At 40.4% G+C, this 15,983-nt stretch overlaps 1 protein-coding gene across 1 annotated transcript in view; it reads right to left on the bottom strand.

Annotated features, from left to right (window-relative positions):
* cftr (CF transmembrane conductance regulator) overlaps nt 1-15,983 on the bottom strand; it is a 33,767-nt gene that overhangs the window by 3,806 nt on the left and 13,978 nt on the right. Inside the window, exons 14-24 of the mRNA XM_046865119.1 lie at nt 13,804-14,512; nt 13,029-13,160; nt 10,377-10,414; nt 9,893-10,167; nt 9,727-9,806; nt 9,445-9,595; nt 7,955-8,182; nt 7,535-7,635; nt 6,801-7,034; nt 1,663-1,818; nt 1,471-1,560 (exon numbers count right to left, since the gene is read on the bottom strand). Coding sequence (XP_046721075.1) covers nt 1,471-1,560; nt 1,663-1,818; nt 6,801-7,034; nt 7,535-7,635; nt 7,955-8,182; nt 9,445-9,595; nt 9,727-9,806; nt 9,893-10,167; nt 10,377-10,414; nt 13,029-13,160; nt 13,804-14,512 — 2,194 coding nt within the window. The remainder of the gene's footprint in view (nt 1-1,470; nt 1,561-1,662; nt 1,819-6,800; nt 7,035-7,534; nt 7,636-7,954; nt 8,183-9,444; nt 9,596-9,726; nt 9,807-9,892; nt 10,168-10,376; nt 10,415-13,028; nt 13,161-13,803; nt 14,513-15,983) is intronic.

The raw sequence follows: 15,983 nt of genomic DNA, 5'->3' as shown, positions 1-15,983 counted from the left end.
CATTGTATAACAAAGTTTCCATTAGCATTTATTTAAATACAGATGGTCCCTGAGTTATGATGGTTTGACTAAATTTTATTCAGCTGGCAAACATAGCAGCATTTCCTGCAAACCGGCACCAAGCCTTCTCTGCTGGCCTCAACACTATCAGAAACACTGATCTACATATATAACCTAAATTTGTTCCATGAAATTGTATTAATTTATTCCCAACTGTTTGTTCTCTTCATTTCGTAGCGTTTCTCTTGGCTGCACTGCTTCCAGTAAGTGTATGTGGATGTTAGATTTTTTGTCCAATCAGATTTCAGCCTTTATGTGCTGCCATGTGAATATAATCTGCCCAGGGCCTTCAGAATCAGTAGTGCTGGTGTTTTTACCATAGAGAATATTAACAACTGGTCTGTTTCTTTAACTAATTTGATTTCAAATTCGCCTCACAGGGCAGCTGTCTGGCCCAGAATATTGTCAGCATTTTTCCGTCCTCTGATTGGTTGGTCAGAGGGAAACTGTTACAGCCAAGTTCGACTGGCAAAACACGTGTGTAGATCTGCACACATTAATACATCTGAGACTTTTTTACGCCTACAGAGGGAGAGAAATTGATTTGGTCTCGGACATACTTAAAAATACATTTTTAAGAAAAGCTAGACATCGTGAGGAGGTCTGCTAACCCCGAAGCTAGCTATAGTATATTGTATAGTTTCGGTGGTTTCTATAATTGTGACGTGATAGTGGTGGTATTAATAGGTGAATTAATTCACCTATTAACTCCCCACTGAAGGCCCAGGTACCAAATGCACGGCTGGCCACCGCTGTATAGTTTATACAGTACGGTACTGGATATTGCTCTGTTTTGCTAAATTATGTACTGTCATTTATTAAATTATTATTGGTTAATTTGGTGTCAGTGAATTTAAATATTAAACTGTTCAGGCCAATTTATAGAAATATGACTTCAATGCTGGTTAATCACTGGACGATGCAGAGCAACAGAGCTGCATAGTGGAGCTGTTACTTGACAAGCAGTTAGTGCACTAAGTGCAAAACACCTCTCACTTCAAACCAGTCCACGCTCCCTCTGGTTGGTCAGACCGCTCTCCGAACATGAGACCTTTGTAATAGACTGAAAGGAAAGCACCTGGCTGCCTACATACGTGCTCCATCAGTGCCCATAAGAATTCAGCTACAAACTCATTAAAACTGCAAAAAAATTTTAATAAATAAAACCAAATTCAGGGTCCAGTAGGGATGTAGGGATAGTTGAACCTAGTTCAACACAGGTAACCACTAATGCTTCATTTCTTTGATGGCTCAAATGTATACTGTAGTTTAATTTTGTATTTTACCATTGAAACCCTTTTTTGTCTTTTTTTCCTCTTTTTATGTCTTTTGCCATGTCATCATAATTTATAAATGTTTATTATTTAATTACTACTAAAGACGAAAATGTGTTACACCAAAATGACTTACCTCTTCAGCAACCCTCCACAACTCCTTGTCACTGTGGCATTCATATGGGTCCAGGTTCATGCGAAATGTTCCAGTAAAGATGAAAACTTTCTGTACAAGGTATGGCGATATAGGTACATAGCCAGAATGAGAGACCGTATATTATTATGTATAAACAATAGAAATTGGTGTCATTCGAATCAATTGACATACCTGTGGCACTACCCCAAACGCCTTCCTCCATTTTTGCAGGGACATGTTATAGCAGGAGACGCCGTCAATGGACATGTCTCCATCTGTGTAGGCCAGACGCAGAAGTGCATTAAAAAGTGTGCTTTTGCCAGAACCTGTCCTGCCCAGTATACCTACCTGAAAACGAAAAAAAGTTTTAGATTTAGTTATTTGTATGTATACACAAGCTTCTTTTAATATTACATTACATAATAATAGTAATAACAATAATATTTATCATGCATTCTGAGTTACATAAAAGTCTTGATAAAACACAAATAAATGGAAAATCTCTAAAAAAGAAGGAACACCCTCATGAAATTCTATGTTTTTATGTAAATAATAAAAATAATCTGGTCCTTATCACATCCAAGAAATAGGTAAATACCACCTCAGAGGAATAGCACATGACATATCACACAATGTCATTATTTTACAAAAATCAACTTAAAACATGTTTTAAAAAGTGAACGTTATGATTAAATAGCTTGTAGAACTAATTGCGTCTGCATGACTTTATCAGTGTTTCACAACATTGTGGAGGAATTTTGGCTCACTTTTATTTACAGTGTTGTTTCAGTACATTGAGGTATGTGGGCATTTGTTTGGTCCTTTCACAGCATTTCATTCAGGTTGAAGTCTGGATTTTGACTGGGCCACTGCACATACTTTTCAGTAATTCTGTTGTAGATTTGTTGGTGTGCTAAGGATCTTTGTTTTGTTGCATGACCTAATTTTGCCCAAGCTTAAGCTGCCAGACAGATGACCTTACATTTGACTCTAGAATACTTTGTTACACAGTGAAGTTCATGATAAACTTAAACATCTTCACCTGTTCTCATCTGTCTAAAGACATTGTTCCAGAACAAAGTGGTTTGTATAGATGCAGCTTTGCATGCTGCAATATTCTTTTTAGTACAAGGGTCTTTCTTCTGGCAACTTTTCAAGTCATACTTGTTCAGTCTTTTCCTAATTGTATTGTCATGAACTTATAACATTTTACATACTAATTGAAAACCTTTTGAGGGATTTTTGCAATTTCTTTGACCATTACATGGGTGAATTTGCTGGGACATCTACTCCTGGGAAGATTGGCAATGAATGTTTTCCACTTTAATGATGATCCTTAATGTATAATAAGGGGCTTTAAATTGTTTGAAACTGGCCTTTTAAAATCAGAATGATTGGCAGCAACATTTGCCTCTCTAAGATCATTGCTGATGTTCGTACTACTTGGCATTGTGTAAACACAAATAAAACTTTGGCTTTTTTTTTTTTTTTTTTTTTTGAGGTAATCACACTTGTTGAGGATAATTTAATTGAAGACATTTGATCAGCAGCACCTGGCTACTACTTAGCCTCTTAATTCCTATTGAAGCAAAAAATTTCTCCATTTCGGCTTAATTAAAAAAAAAAAAAAAATGTAAACAGTGTAATAGGTCATGTAACCCAGCCATTAGGGTTGCACAAGCCAGTGCACTCTTAGTGCCAGTCCCAAGCCCAAAAAATGGGGAGGGTTACATTAGGAAGGGCATCCAGTGTAAAACATGTGCCAAATTAAATATGCGGATCACAAAACTAAAATTCATACTGGATCAGTCGAGGCCCGGGTTACCAACGACCACCACGTGTATCGTTAGCCAACAGGGTAGCGGTGAAAAGTGGGTAGCCGAAGAAGGAAAAGGAGAGGAGGAAGACGTCTACAGAGACGGCAGGGAAAGAAGTGGAGAAGAGTGGAGGTTTGGGTTGGTACATTAAATGTTGGTACTATGACTGGTAAAGGGAGAGAGATAGCTGATATAATGGAAAGGAGAAAGGTAGATATGTTGTGTGTTCAGGAGACCAAGTGGAAAGGGAGTAAGGCACATTGGGGACATTGGTGGTGGGTTTAAACTGTTCTATTATGGTGTTGATGGAAAGCGAAATGGTGTAGGGGTGATTCTAAAGGAAGAGTTTAGTAAGAGTGTAGTGGAGGTAAAGAGGGTTTCTGATGGTGTGATGAACGTTAAGCTGGAAGTTGAAGGGGTGATGATAAATGTCATATGTGCAGATGCTCCACAAGTGGGTTGTGAAAGGAAGGAAAAGGAAAAATTCTGGAGTAGGTTAGATGAAAGTGGTAGAAGGTGTACTTAGGAATATGAATATATATTGTGTACTCCTCAACGAGGAGGTGATGGTAGATATTGTCTTAAGGAGAGGAATGTGGAAGGGCAGATGGTGGTAGATTTTGCTAAAAGGATAGAAATGGCAGTGGTGAATACGTATTTTAAGAAGAAGGAGGAGCATAGGGTGACGTATAAGTGTGGAGGAAGGTGCACACAGGTGGACTTTGTTCTATGTAGGAGATACAACCTGAAGGAGTTCGGAGACTGTAAGGTGATAGCGGGGGACAGTGTAGCTAGACAGCATTGGATGGTTGTCTGTAGGATGGTTTTGGAGGTGAAGAAGAAGAGGAGGTAAGAGAGGACTGAAAGAAGAATAACATGGTGGAAACTGAAGGAGGAAGACTGTAGTGTGAGATTCAGGGAAGAGGTCAGATTGGGGCTCGTGGTGTTGAGGAGGTGCTGGATGATTGGGCAACTACTGCAGAAGTGATAAGGGAGACAGCTAGAAAGGTACTTGGTGTGACATCTGGAAAGAGAAAGGAAGACAAAGAGATGTGGTGGTGAAATGAAGAAGTGCAGGAAAGCATAAGGGGAAACAGAATTGGGATCGGCAGAGTGGTGAGAAAAGTAGGCAGGAGTACAAGGAGATCAGCAGCAGGTAAAGAGGGAGGTGACGAAAGCCAAGGAAAAGGCTTATGAGGGGATATTTTAACTGTTAGACACTAAGAAAGGAGTAAAGGATTTATACTGATTGGCCAGGCAGAGGATTCGAGCTGGGAAGGATGCGCTGCAAGTAAGAACAATAAAGGATGGAGATGTAAATGTATTGACTAGTGAGAAGAGTGTGTTTAAAAGGTGGAGGGAATATTTTGAGCATCTGATGAACGAGGAACATGAGAGAGAGAAGGTTGGATGGTGTGGAGAAGCAGGAAGTGGATAGGGTTAGTAAGGAGGAAGTGAGAGCAGGGATTAAAAGGATGAAGAGTGGGAAGTTGGTTGGACCAGATGATATTCTGGTAGAAGTATAAAGATGATTAGGAGAGTTTTTACAAGGTTGTTCAACAAGAATTTGGATGGTGAGAGGATGCCTGAGGAATGGAGAAGAACTGCTGGTACCAATCTTTAAGAATAAGGGAGATGTGCAGACCTGCAGTAACTACAGGGGAATAAAGTTGATCAGTCACACCATGAAGTTATGGGAAAGAGTAGTGGAAGCCAGGCTGAGAGAAGAGGTGACCATCTGTGAGCAACACATGCAGAGGAAGAGCACCACAGACACATTATTTGCTATGAGAATGTTGATGGAGAAGTATAGAGAAGGTCAAAAGGATTTGCATTGTGTGTTTGTGGATCTGGGTGGCGAGAGAGGAGTTTTGGTATTGTATGAGGAAGTCTGGTGTGTCAGAGAAGTATGTAAGGGTGGTGCAGGACATGTATGAGGACAGTGTGACAGCAGTGAAGTGTGCAGTAGGAACAACAGACTTGGTTCAAGGTAGAGGTTGGTTAGTCTCCATGGACTAAGATGTTTGCGGATGATATTGTGTTTTGTGGTGAGAGTAGGGAACAGTTTGAGAAGAGTCTGGAGAGGTGGAGGTACATGCTGGAGAGAAGGGGAATGAAAGTCAGTAGGAGTAAGACAGAGTACATGTGTGTGAATGAGAGGAGAGCAGTGGAGAAGGTGGAGGAGTTTGGGTACCTGGGGTCAACATTGCAAAGTAATGGAGAGTGTGTTAGAGAAGTGAAGAAAAGAGTGCAGGCAGGGTGGAGTGGGTGGAGAAGAGTGAAAGCAGGAGTGATTTGTGATAGAAGGGTATCTGTGAGAGTGAAAGGAAAAGTTTATAGGACTGTAGTGAGACCTGCAATGTTGTATGGTTTAGAGACAGTGGCATTGAGTAAAAGACAGGAGGTGGAGCTGGAGGTAGCAGAGCTAAAGATGTTGAGGTTTTCGTTGGGAGTGACGATGATGGACAGGATTTGAAACGAGTTTATTAGAGGGACAGCCCATGTAGGAAGTTTTGGAGACAAGGTGACAGAGGCTCGAATTGAGATGGTTTGGACATGTGCAGAGGAGGGACATTTGGTACATCGGTAGGAGAATGCTGAGGATGGAGCCACCAGGAAGGAGGAAAAGAGGATGACCAAGTAGGAGGTTTAGGGATGTGTTGAGGGAAGACATGCAGGTAGTTGGTTTGAAAGAGGCAGATGTAGAGGACAGGGGGGTATGGAGACGGATGATCCGCTGTGGCGACCCCTAATGGGAGAAGCCGAAAGAAGAAGAAGTGTAATATGTAATGTGTTGTTCATCAGAAGGTGTTTTTCCCATTTTACGACCAGATACAAACATAACATTTTAAAAAGTGTGTACATTCTGTTTCACATGACTGTAATTCAATGCAAAGTAATATAAATTGTTGGACATCTCAAGCTACCATTATGAAAGTTTATCAAACTTAATAAATAATCAATTTGCACGCTGTTTCGTTTCATTGTTTACTGCACTGTATATGGTTGAAATGAAAATAGTCTGCCAAATGTCATAAATGCATATGTAAAATATTCTAAAATAAAATGTAAGAAAAATGTGGTGACTGGCATTAAACAGAGACTCATGCATTTTGGATAACCCAATGTCCTTTTCTTCCAGACTCTTTTTAAGGATCAAAATAGAGGCCTGGTCAGGATTCAGAAAAAGCTAAGGTGGCCTACATAATTTAATTTGCTCCATGCTGTACCAGCAGATTTCTATCAGCGTTATTTGCTGGGAACCAAAGAGACATTTTGCCAAGGAAAAAACTTTCTTTCCTTAACAATAAATGCTTGTATGTAAGTTGCATTCAATTTGGTTTGGAAAAAGGAAATAAAAGTGCTTAAATCTTTTTTCAAACTTAAATCTGTGTTAAGTTGTAGCTGAGTTCATTGAGCTTAATAAATGGGGTTTAATATATCAGCTTTAATAGATCATATCAAATAAATTTTGGTTTGTGAAATCTAATTGCCAACTGCATCTACACCTACCTTCTGTCCACCCTCCACACTGAAAGAGAGGTTCTTGAGCACAGCATGTCCTGCCTCAGTGTATTTGACTGTTAAGTTGCGTACTTCCATCTGCCCATGACTGGGCCAGCAAGTTTCAGTGCAGACCTCTGGGTTCTCAATAACCAAAGTTGAGGGTTTTCTCTGGCCCAGCCTTGGTTTGGGCTCTTCGGACGGCAGGTCAATGAACTTAAAGACGCGCTCCACAGAACGCATCTGGAGGTGAGAATAAAGAGCAATGATGTAATCAAGTCAAGTAATTACCAAAACATGAATGTTGGTTTGTTTGGCTTCCAAATGATGCTTGAACATCTTGTACTTGTGATTGAGTGCAGGTTAAAGGAGTTACATCTAATTGTATCCATGGCTTGCAGGGAGAATATCTGCAAGTGTGCATGAGCATGAGCAGACATTTTATGCATATCACCACACTTTACAACTTCCTCTAAAGAGCTCTGGAAGAACGTAATGTTCTGCACTCTGATAAGACTAATAACACAGACTTTGTGCAGAAAAAATTAAATCTCTGCATTGACAACATCCTTCACACACAATCTCTTCCACACCATTACAGAACAGGACAACTTCTGCTTTTCAGGAACAGTAAAAGACAAAACATGGTGCAACTGTGCATAGGGGAAGAATAAGAATGAATGAAGTTTTAAAGATGAAGACATTGTGTATGAGAGAGAAAGAGAGAGAAGGGGGACACATACCATTCCATCCACTGCAATGCTGGTGACGACACACCACTGAAAGGTGCCTAGAATGAGCATTGCCAGGGCTATAATGATACCAATCTCACCCGATTTGTCCTCTGTGAAATAACACACAAGCACATGAGTAAACATCAAGTACAACCGTGCATACAATGACCTCTACATTTACTTCAAAGGCATTTGCCAAACACTGCTAACAATTACCTCTTAGTGAAATTGTCTGTGAAACCTACCAAATCAAGCATTTAAGCATCTGCTCACTGTCTAAAACCTCTGCAACTTCCAGTATTTAGCTTCAACTAACATGAATACATATGGTTCACTAGTTCACATAGAGTACACTATAAAGGATGCATATGCAATACGCCTGATACACTCTGGGTAGCTCTAGAGTGAAAAATAGAAGAGAATACTTACGATTGGTTCCTACTGCAATCCAGGCAGCAAGTGTGAAGAAAAAAAAATAGATGATGTCAGCACGGAAGAGGAACCAGCGCAGGGTGGAAAGGTAGAGGAACCAGATGGCTGTATGTGTGTTGAGGACTTTATGAAACAGAGTTTCGAAATACGTTTGCCGTTCGAAGGCACGGATTGTCCACAATCCTTTTAGTGAGATGATGAGATGGGAGAAAATAGGACTACGAGCTGGATAAGAGGGACAGAAAGGAGGGGGATTAGCAAAAGGAACATGCCATTGGGCTCATAGAATGAATGTGGATAGAGTAAAGTATTCTTAAATATTAAAGTAATTATTGTTCATTTTATTTAGGACCTTACACAAGCTTAACATTAAACAATGCTGTTTATCTATCCTTCATCCCTTCTAAAGGAATGATATATAATATATTCTATTACTGAATTGGACACAATAGTAAAATCAAGCGTACTGATGCTTGATTGATTGCATTTGGAAATGTAACACTGTTCTGATTTTTTTAAAACAACCTATCACACCTGGTACAAGATGGAAACCAGGAAAAGGAAGGAAAAAATTTATTCTGCCACTGTCCTCTGGCTATCAAGTTAATCAAGCCAGCCTCACCTGCATGTATACATATATATAAAGCTCTGTGTGTAGCATGAGCTATTCTCAAACTATTTATCATCACATTTTGAATAATTGTTACAGGATGTAAACATGAACTCCCTTTCACAAACAAGACCAACCCCCTCCTGCTTAGTATGCCATTTCCACGAATGATGATTGCATGGTAATAAAGAAATCTTCTGTTGAGCTGTTCCAAAATTGTCCTACTTTCAGTGTGGAAAATCCTTATTTGCTCCTTGTGTGACCTTAGAAAGACTGACATAAAACTGGCCACCAGTGTTTTAGGATAACACATTTCTGCTTCCTGTTCGTGAAGCAGGGTGAGAATTGATCTGGATAGTCTGGGTCAGCAGTGGGCTTATAGCGTCTTTTGGGACATATCACAATGCAGACAAACAAAGACAAACAAAGAGGCAAAATTCTAACTTCTGCCCATGCTGCTTCCTTTGAGATTACCCATCTCCTCCTGCCTGACTCATTCATCCTCTTCTCCTCTCCTGTTTTCTGCCATGTTGTTGACCTTCTGCCAGGCCCTTGTCAACATTTCTGTTTCTCCCCTGGAAGAGAGTCACATCCCAGCCTGAATCATGTCCAGTCAAATCTGTATTAAACCGAGACCTAGTCTTTCCTTCTAGCCATACCCATAATCTCTGCTGGAATGTGGTTCTCATTCTTAGGATTCTTTCTGATTATCACATTTTTAACAAATATCTTTCTGCCACTTAAACAAAGCTGGCACCACTGCTTATTTTGTAGGCACGCTGAGTAAATAAGGGAAAGTCTCACGGAAACTGTAAAGCATTTGCTCCTGCAGAGTACATTTAAAAACTGGCAGCCACACAGCACTGTTTCTTCTCACCTTCTGTCTCCATTTGCTTTAGCTGTTGACCTGTGCGCAGGAAGTATTTCCTCATCACAATAAAGACCAAGGCCAAGGGCGTAGCTGCAAGGAATATGTATGGCCGCATAATGGACACCACCAGAATACATCCCAGCACCACCAGGGTCAGCTGTATAGTGGAAAGAAAATGTCTAATCCAGGCAGCCTAAATTCAAGATGGTTTAAGCCATAGTACTCAGTGCTAAAAATCATAAAAAATGTTTTGCCACACAGTTTTTGGAACTTATTGTGGCTACAAACCTGGACAAGGTCAAACATCAGCAAAGGCAACATGTCATCTATTGTAGCCATGTCCTTAGTGAACTTGTTCATGATACGACCTTTAAGAATGAAAACATAGTGTAAACACAGATAACACACACACTGTAACACATTACAATATAACTGTAAATAGTCTCTCACTCACCTGTTTTCATGGTATTGAGAACAGACATTGGTGCCCTTAGCACAGAACTCAACATTTTCTGATGCAGTTTTTTGGATATGGTGATCATGGTGTGGACCAGAGGAAGCCCCCGAAAAAAGCCCAATGCTAAGATGCTCTCTGAAGTTGCTACATAGATGTAAATGATGTAATAGCTGCTGGCGGGTCTGACAATGACAGCATACTGTGTACTAGTTAGTGATGAATTGGTTTGCTTGGTGGCATTTGATCCAGGTTGCTCCTCTTTCCAGATCTCACTGAAAAAAGAATAGAGCAAATGCAATGTTTTAGGACTATATTGTGCAAAGACTACTGCTACATAATTAAATATACTTGGTTATAATAAAAATCAAATAAACCACTGACAACTTTTCATCTTTTATAGAATAGAAAAAAGTATGTCGATTGTTGATCTTATTGCTTTTTGTGTATATAATGAATTAAGAGGGCTTTCGTTAATACTCACTCAGTTATCAGAAATATCCCAACAACAGATCCAGCCACCTATAAACAGAAATGTAAGCAATCATCAGCAAAAAAAAAAACTGAGGAAAAGAGACTTGACTCTTTTTTTGGGCTTTGAACCATTTACCCTCTTTCAAGCATTTCAGCCAAATGGACCAGTTTCAGGTTTGTAAATAATCTTGTTGTGCCCATCATCACAGCTGGCCTTAGTTAGGTAGGCAAACAACCAGCAGACAGACAAATCCCAGCTGCCCAGTGTCAATTGTACAATGCAACGTTGATTCTCTAATTTTTTAAATTCTAAGCAATCCACAAAATCCAAACATCTATAATATAGTCTTCAAAATTTAATATTCAGTATGACATCTGAATTTTACTCACAGCTAACTAGTAATGAGTGAATACATGCAGTTCTTCAGAGGATCAGAGTTCAATAGAATAAACACTGATTCAAGTACATGCAAATTTTAATAATCTTCTTCTTTTTCCGGCTTCTCCCATTAGGGGTCGCCACAGCGGATCATCCGTCTTCAAACCCCCCTGTCCTCTACATTTGCCTCTTCCACCCCAACCACCTGCATGTCTTCCCTCACCAAATCCATGAACCTCCTCCTTGGTCTTCCTCTTTTTCTCCTTTCTGGTGGCTAAATCCTCAGCATTCTCCTACCAATATACACCATGTCCCTCCTCTGCACATGTCCAAACCATCTCAATCGCACCTCCTCCACCTTGTCTCCAAAACATCCTACATGCGCTGTCCCTCTAATAAACTAAATTCTAAACTTGTACATCCTGGTCACTCTCAACAAAAACCTCATCTTCAGCTCTGCTACCTCCAGTTCCAGCTCCTGTCTTTTACTCAATGCCACTGTCTCTAAACCATACACCATCGCAGGTCTCACCACAGTCCTACAAACTTTCCCTTTCACTCTCGCAGATCCCCTTTTATTACAAATCACTCCTGCCACTCTTCTCCATCCACTCCACCCTGCCTGCACTCTTTTCTTCACTTCTCTAACACACTCTCCATTACTTTGCACTGTTGACCCCAGGTACCTGAACTCCTCCACCTTCTCCACCTCTTCTCCCTGCAACCGCACCACTCCACTGCCCTCCCTCTCATTCACACACATGTAATCTGTCTTACTCCTACTGACTTTCATTCCCCTTCTCTCCAGCAAACAGGGAAGGGCTCACAGATGGTCACCTCTTCTCTCAGCCTGGCTTCCACTACTCTTTCCCATAACTTCATGGTGTGACTAATCAACTTTATTCCCCTGTAGTTACTGCAGGTCTACACATCTCCCTTATTCTTAAAAGCCGGTAACAGCAAACTCCTTCTCCATTTCTCAGGCATCTTCCAAAATCCTGTTAAACAATTTGTTAAAAACTCCATACTTCTACCGGTATGTCATCTGGTCCTACCGACTTTCCACTCTTCATCCTCTTCATCCTCTTAATCGCTGCTCTCATTTCCTCTTTACTAATCCTATCCACTTTCTGCTTCACCATCTCCACACCATCCAACCTTCTCTCTCTCTCTTATTTTTCTCATTCATCAGCTGCTCAAAATACTCCCACCATCTTCTCAACACACTCTACTCACTAATCAACACATTTCCATCTCCATCATTTATGGCTCTAACTTGCAGTATGTCCTTCCCAGACCCTCTGCCTTGCCAATCGGTATAAATCCTTTTCTCCTTCTTTAGTGTCCAACTTCACATACAGCGCCTCATATGCTTTCGCCACATCCCTCTTTACCTGCTGCCACATCTCCCTGTACTCCTGCCTATTTTTCTTATCACTCTGTCGATCCCAATTCTGTTTTGCCAGCCTCTTTTCTCCTTATGCTTTTCTGCACTTTCTCATTCCACCACCACATCTCTTTGTATTTCTTTCTCTTTCCAGATGTCACACCAAGTACCTTTCTAGCTGTCTCCCTTATCACTTCTGCAGTAGTTGCCCAATCATCCAGCACCTCTTCACCACCACCGAGCTTCTGTCTGACCTCTTCCCTAAATCTCACACTACAGTGTTCCTCCTTCAGTTTCCACCATCTTATTCTTCTTTCAGTCTTCACTCTCCCCTTCTTCTTTACCTCCAAAACCATCCTATAGACCACCATCCAATGCTGTTTAGCTACACTGTCCCCTGCCAACACCTTACAGTCTCCAATCTCATTCAGGTTGCATCTCCTACATAGAACATATTCCACCTGTGTGTACCACTCTTATACGTCACCCTATTCTCCTCATTCTTCTTAAAATATGCATTCACCACTGTCATTTCCATCCTTTTGCAAAATCTACCACCATCTGTCCTTCCACATTCCTCTCCTTAAGGCAATACCTACCCATCACCTCCTCATCACTTCTGTTCCCTTCACCAACATGCCCATTAAAGTCTGCCCCAATCACCAATCTTTTATTCCTAGGTACACCTTCTACCACTTCATCTAACCTACTCCAGAATTTTTCCTTCTCCTTTATCTCATAACCCACTTGTGGAGCATCGGCACGCCAGCTTCATGTTAATCACCCTATCAGAAACTTTCATCACCTCCACTACACTCTTACTGTACTCCTCCTTCAGAATCACCCCTACACCATTTCTCTTCCCATCCACATCATGAAACGTTTAGCATGATTACCTCAATAACATAAATGATGAGGATGAAGATCAGAACATATGTAAGGCTTTTGTTGGTCGACACATATCTGATGTACGTGTTCCATTTTGTGGTTTCAAAAGTGTCCTCTATTTGTTCATCTGCAAAGCATGCCTGTGAAAAACACAGAGCTAATTATTAAAAAACAGCATTGATTAAAATATGGTTTCGATGTTATAATTGTAAACATTTCCCATGTCACACGTTTTCAATGGTATAAAGTCATATATGTGGTATTATGGTAGTGCAGTTATTATTATCTTACATCATCAGTGCCCCCCAGTTCCAATCTGAGCTTGGGATATTGACTGTGCATATTCTCCCACCTCCTACCACTGGCTATTACAAATTGCCCAGAGGACTGAATAAGTAAGCATGCTTCCCACATGGATAGGCATAGTGCAACTACTAAGTGCCAAATCCTTCACTTTCATAAAAATCTGAATCATCAACTAACCTAACTGGTGACAACAGTCACTTTTTAATGTTTACTGGTTATTAGTTTGTAGCTTTAAATAACATTCATTTGCAATAGTTCATGTTACCACTTTAAAGAAACTATATTTTTTCATTTGTTTAGTGGTTTTCTTCCCTATTATTTTGTCCTTTAAGCAGGAAAACAACACATGATTCACTATCTATTCTATACTTTTTTTACCTACTTGTAAAATGCAATAGGGTAAAAAAAACCAAAGGGCTAGTTTCCAGTGCCTATAGAACAATAGAACAATGTGTCATTATGTCTAGCCTCTCTTACCTCAATATTCTCCTCATCCATTTCTCCAGTGATGTTGTAGACACTGTCTTTGGACAGTCTACGGGTATAGATGTCAAGCTCCGAGGCCAGTTCACTCTGGGGTACAATGGACAAACGGCTATGGAAGGATGACTGCAGCTGGTCACGTCTACCTAGACCCTGTGCGTTGGTCATAAATGCCAGCACAGACTGCCTTCTCTGCCCTGCCATGTGCACACCATGGTTGTGATACATATCATTGCCCATGAAAGACTCGTCCACCAGCTCATTCTCAGGCACCAGAGAGAACTTGCGATCAGGCAGAGGCCGCTTGGCCTCCTCTTCTATCACCTGGATGAAGGAAGCCTTTCGGTCGGTTGTAAGTGGATTCATGATTACTGAAGCTTTCCTTTCGTCTATGTAGGTGGGAGGAGCCACTTGCCGATAAGAGGGACGATCTGGACGTATTCCTGCAGTTTCATCCACCGATACTCTGCGCAATGTCTCAGTAAGGATGGAGCATCGGCGTTCGGCAGTTATGTTGTCATAGGCCTCCAGACCCAGCAACAAAGAGCTGAAATCAGGGCGCCTTGACTGCAGCTCTGAGAACGTGCCGTAAAAAAAACACTCACCGTTGTGCAGTAGCAGGATTTTATCAGCCCGCTTTAAGTGCTCAATCTTATTGGTGACCACAATGCGGGTCTTGGAGGCCATGAGCCTGCATACACACCTGGGGGAAAGACATCTGCTTACAGGTGATTTAAAACTAAACAGATGCTTAAAAACCTCTGTGCAATGTATCTCAATTATATAAACAAATTATTTAATATATAAATAAAATATCTCACATTCCAGCAACCATTTTAGTGTATCTTCTCAAGGGACAATACTTATATAATTAAGGGACTTTTTGAGAATGAGCGCCTAATCTATCAGATCTGACAAGTTGCATGAAGTCAGTGCCCAAGATCCAAAACATTTTACAACATTTAAGTGTTATTTGATAGGCAACTATGAGGAAAAAGGGAAGACCAAGAAAAAACACTACAAAAGACATTATAACCAACATAAACATACTTGAACAAATTAGCACGAGCGGTGACGGAGAACACGGGAAAAAAGCAAATTAGCATGCTGAAGAATGTCAACAAGATTAGGGACTTTCGACAAGACAGCCACAAACAGCTTAAGGATATAAAAGTAAACCTGAACAAATGTAATAAAAAAAATTGAATAGATGAAGCAGAGAACTTAATTCAAAACACAGAAGAAGTGCTGGAAGGGATGCTACGGCTAACGGCACAAATTGAAGCCAGGCTAAATTACCAGGAGAGTCGAGCCTCAAACATCAGGACTTATGGCGTACCAGAAAGCACTCACACCTAATCCATCAACCGCAGCCAAACCACGCTTGATAATTGCCATGATTCTTAACTATTACAAGGACAGGACATGACAAAACGGCCTGGAAGAGGGAGGTAATTGAATAGAAAGGCAAAATGATTTTCTTTGATTATGACTATGCCCCTGATGCTATGGAAACGGAGGAAATATCAAGAAGCTAAAAAGATGCTGAGGGAACAGGGCATCAAAATTCCAAACACGATTCCTGTCCAGGTTAAAGGTGTTCTATGTTTAGGTCACGGTTCTCTACAACAACACAGAAGAGGCAACTGCTGATAATAAAAAAATGGGTCTTCCCATGACAATACTCAACTTACCCTCCTCACTAATTGAGCGTGTTTAGTGGCTGACCTTGTGAACGATTGGCAAGAGGTCCGGTGCACCTGCTCGCATACACCCATCTTATAAACACAAACTTTGTGCATTTAGACGTTTACAAACAGAAGATTAGTGAGTATAAAGAGATGTCCCCTTTATGAGTTTTAAATTGTTGTTGATGAAGGTATTCTAATGCTCTTTCTTTGTCATCTTGTAATTTTCTTGTTTTCATTGCTAATTCACAAGGGGATGCTACTCAATGACTGCTATATGAGCTTGAGGATAAAGGCTAAAAAAGACACTAGAATATGTGGAATAAAAGAAAATGACTAGTTCTATAAATATAGCATCATATAACATATAATTTCCTAAATCCTGTAAAAAGAAGCAAGATTCTGACTAAACATAAAAAAGAGAAAATCGAGATCGCATTGCTTTATAAGACCCGTCTCAACGTAACAGAGCATAATAAATTGAAT

Source organism: Silurus meridionalis, chromosome 13 (assembly GCF_014805685.1).
Source record: "Silurus meridionalis isolate SWU-2019-XX chromosome 13, ASM1480568v1, whole genome shotgun sequence".
Lineage (NCBI taxonomy): Eukaryota > Metazoa > Chordata > Actinopteri > Siluriformes > Siluridae > Silurus > Silurus meridionalis.
Note: the sequence above shows the minus strand (reverse complement) of the source record. Positions and strands in the feature narration are given on the sequence as shown.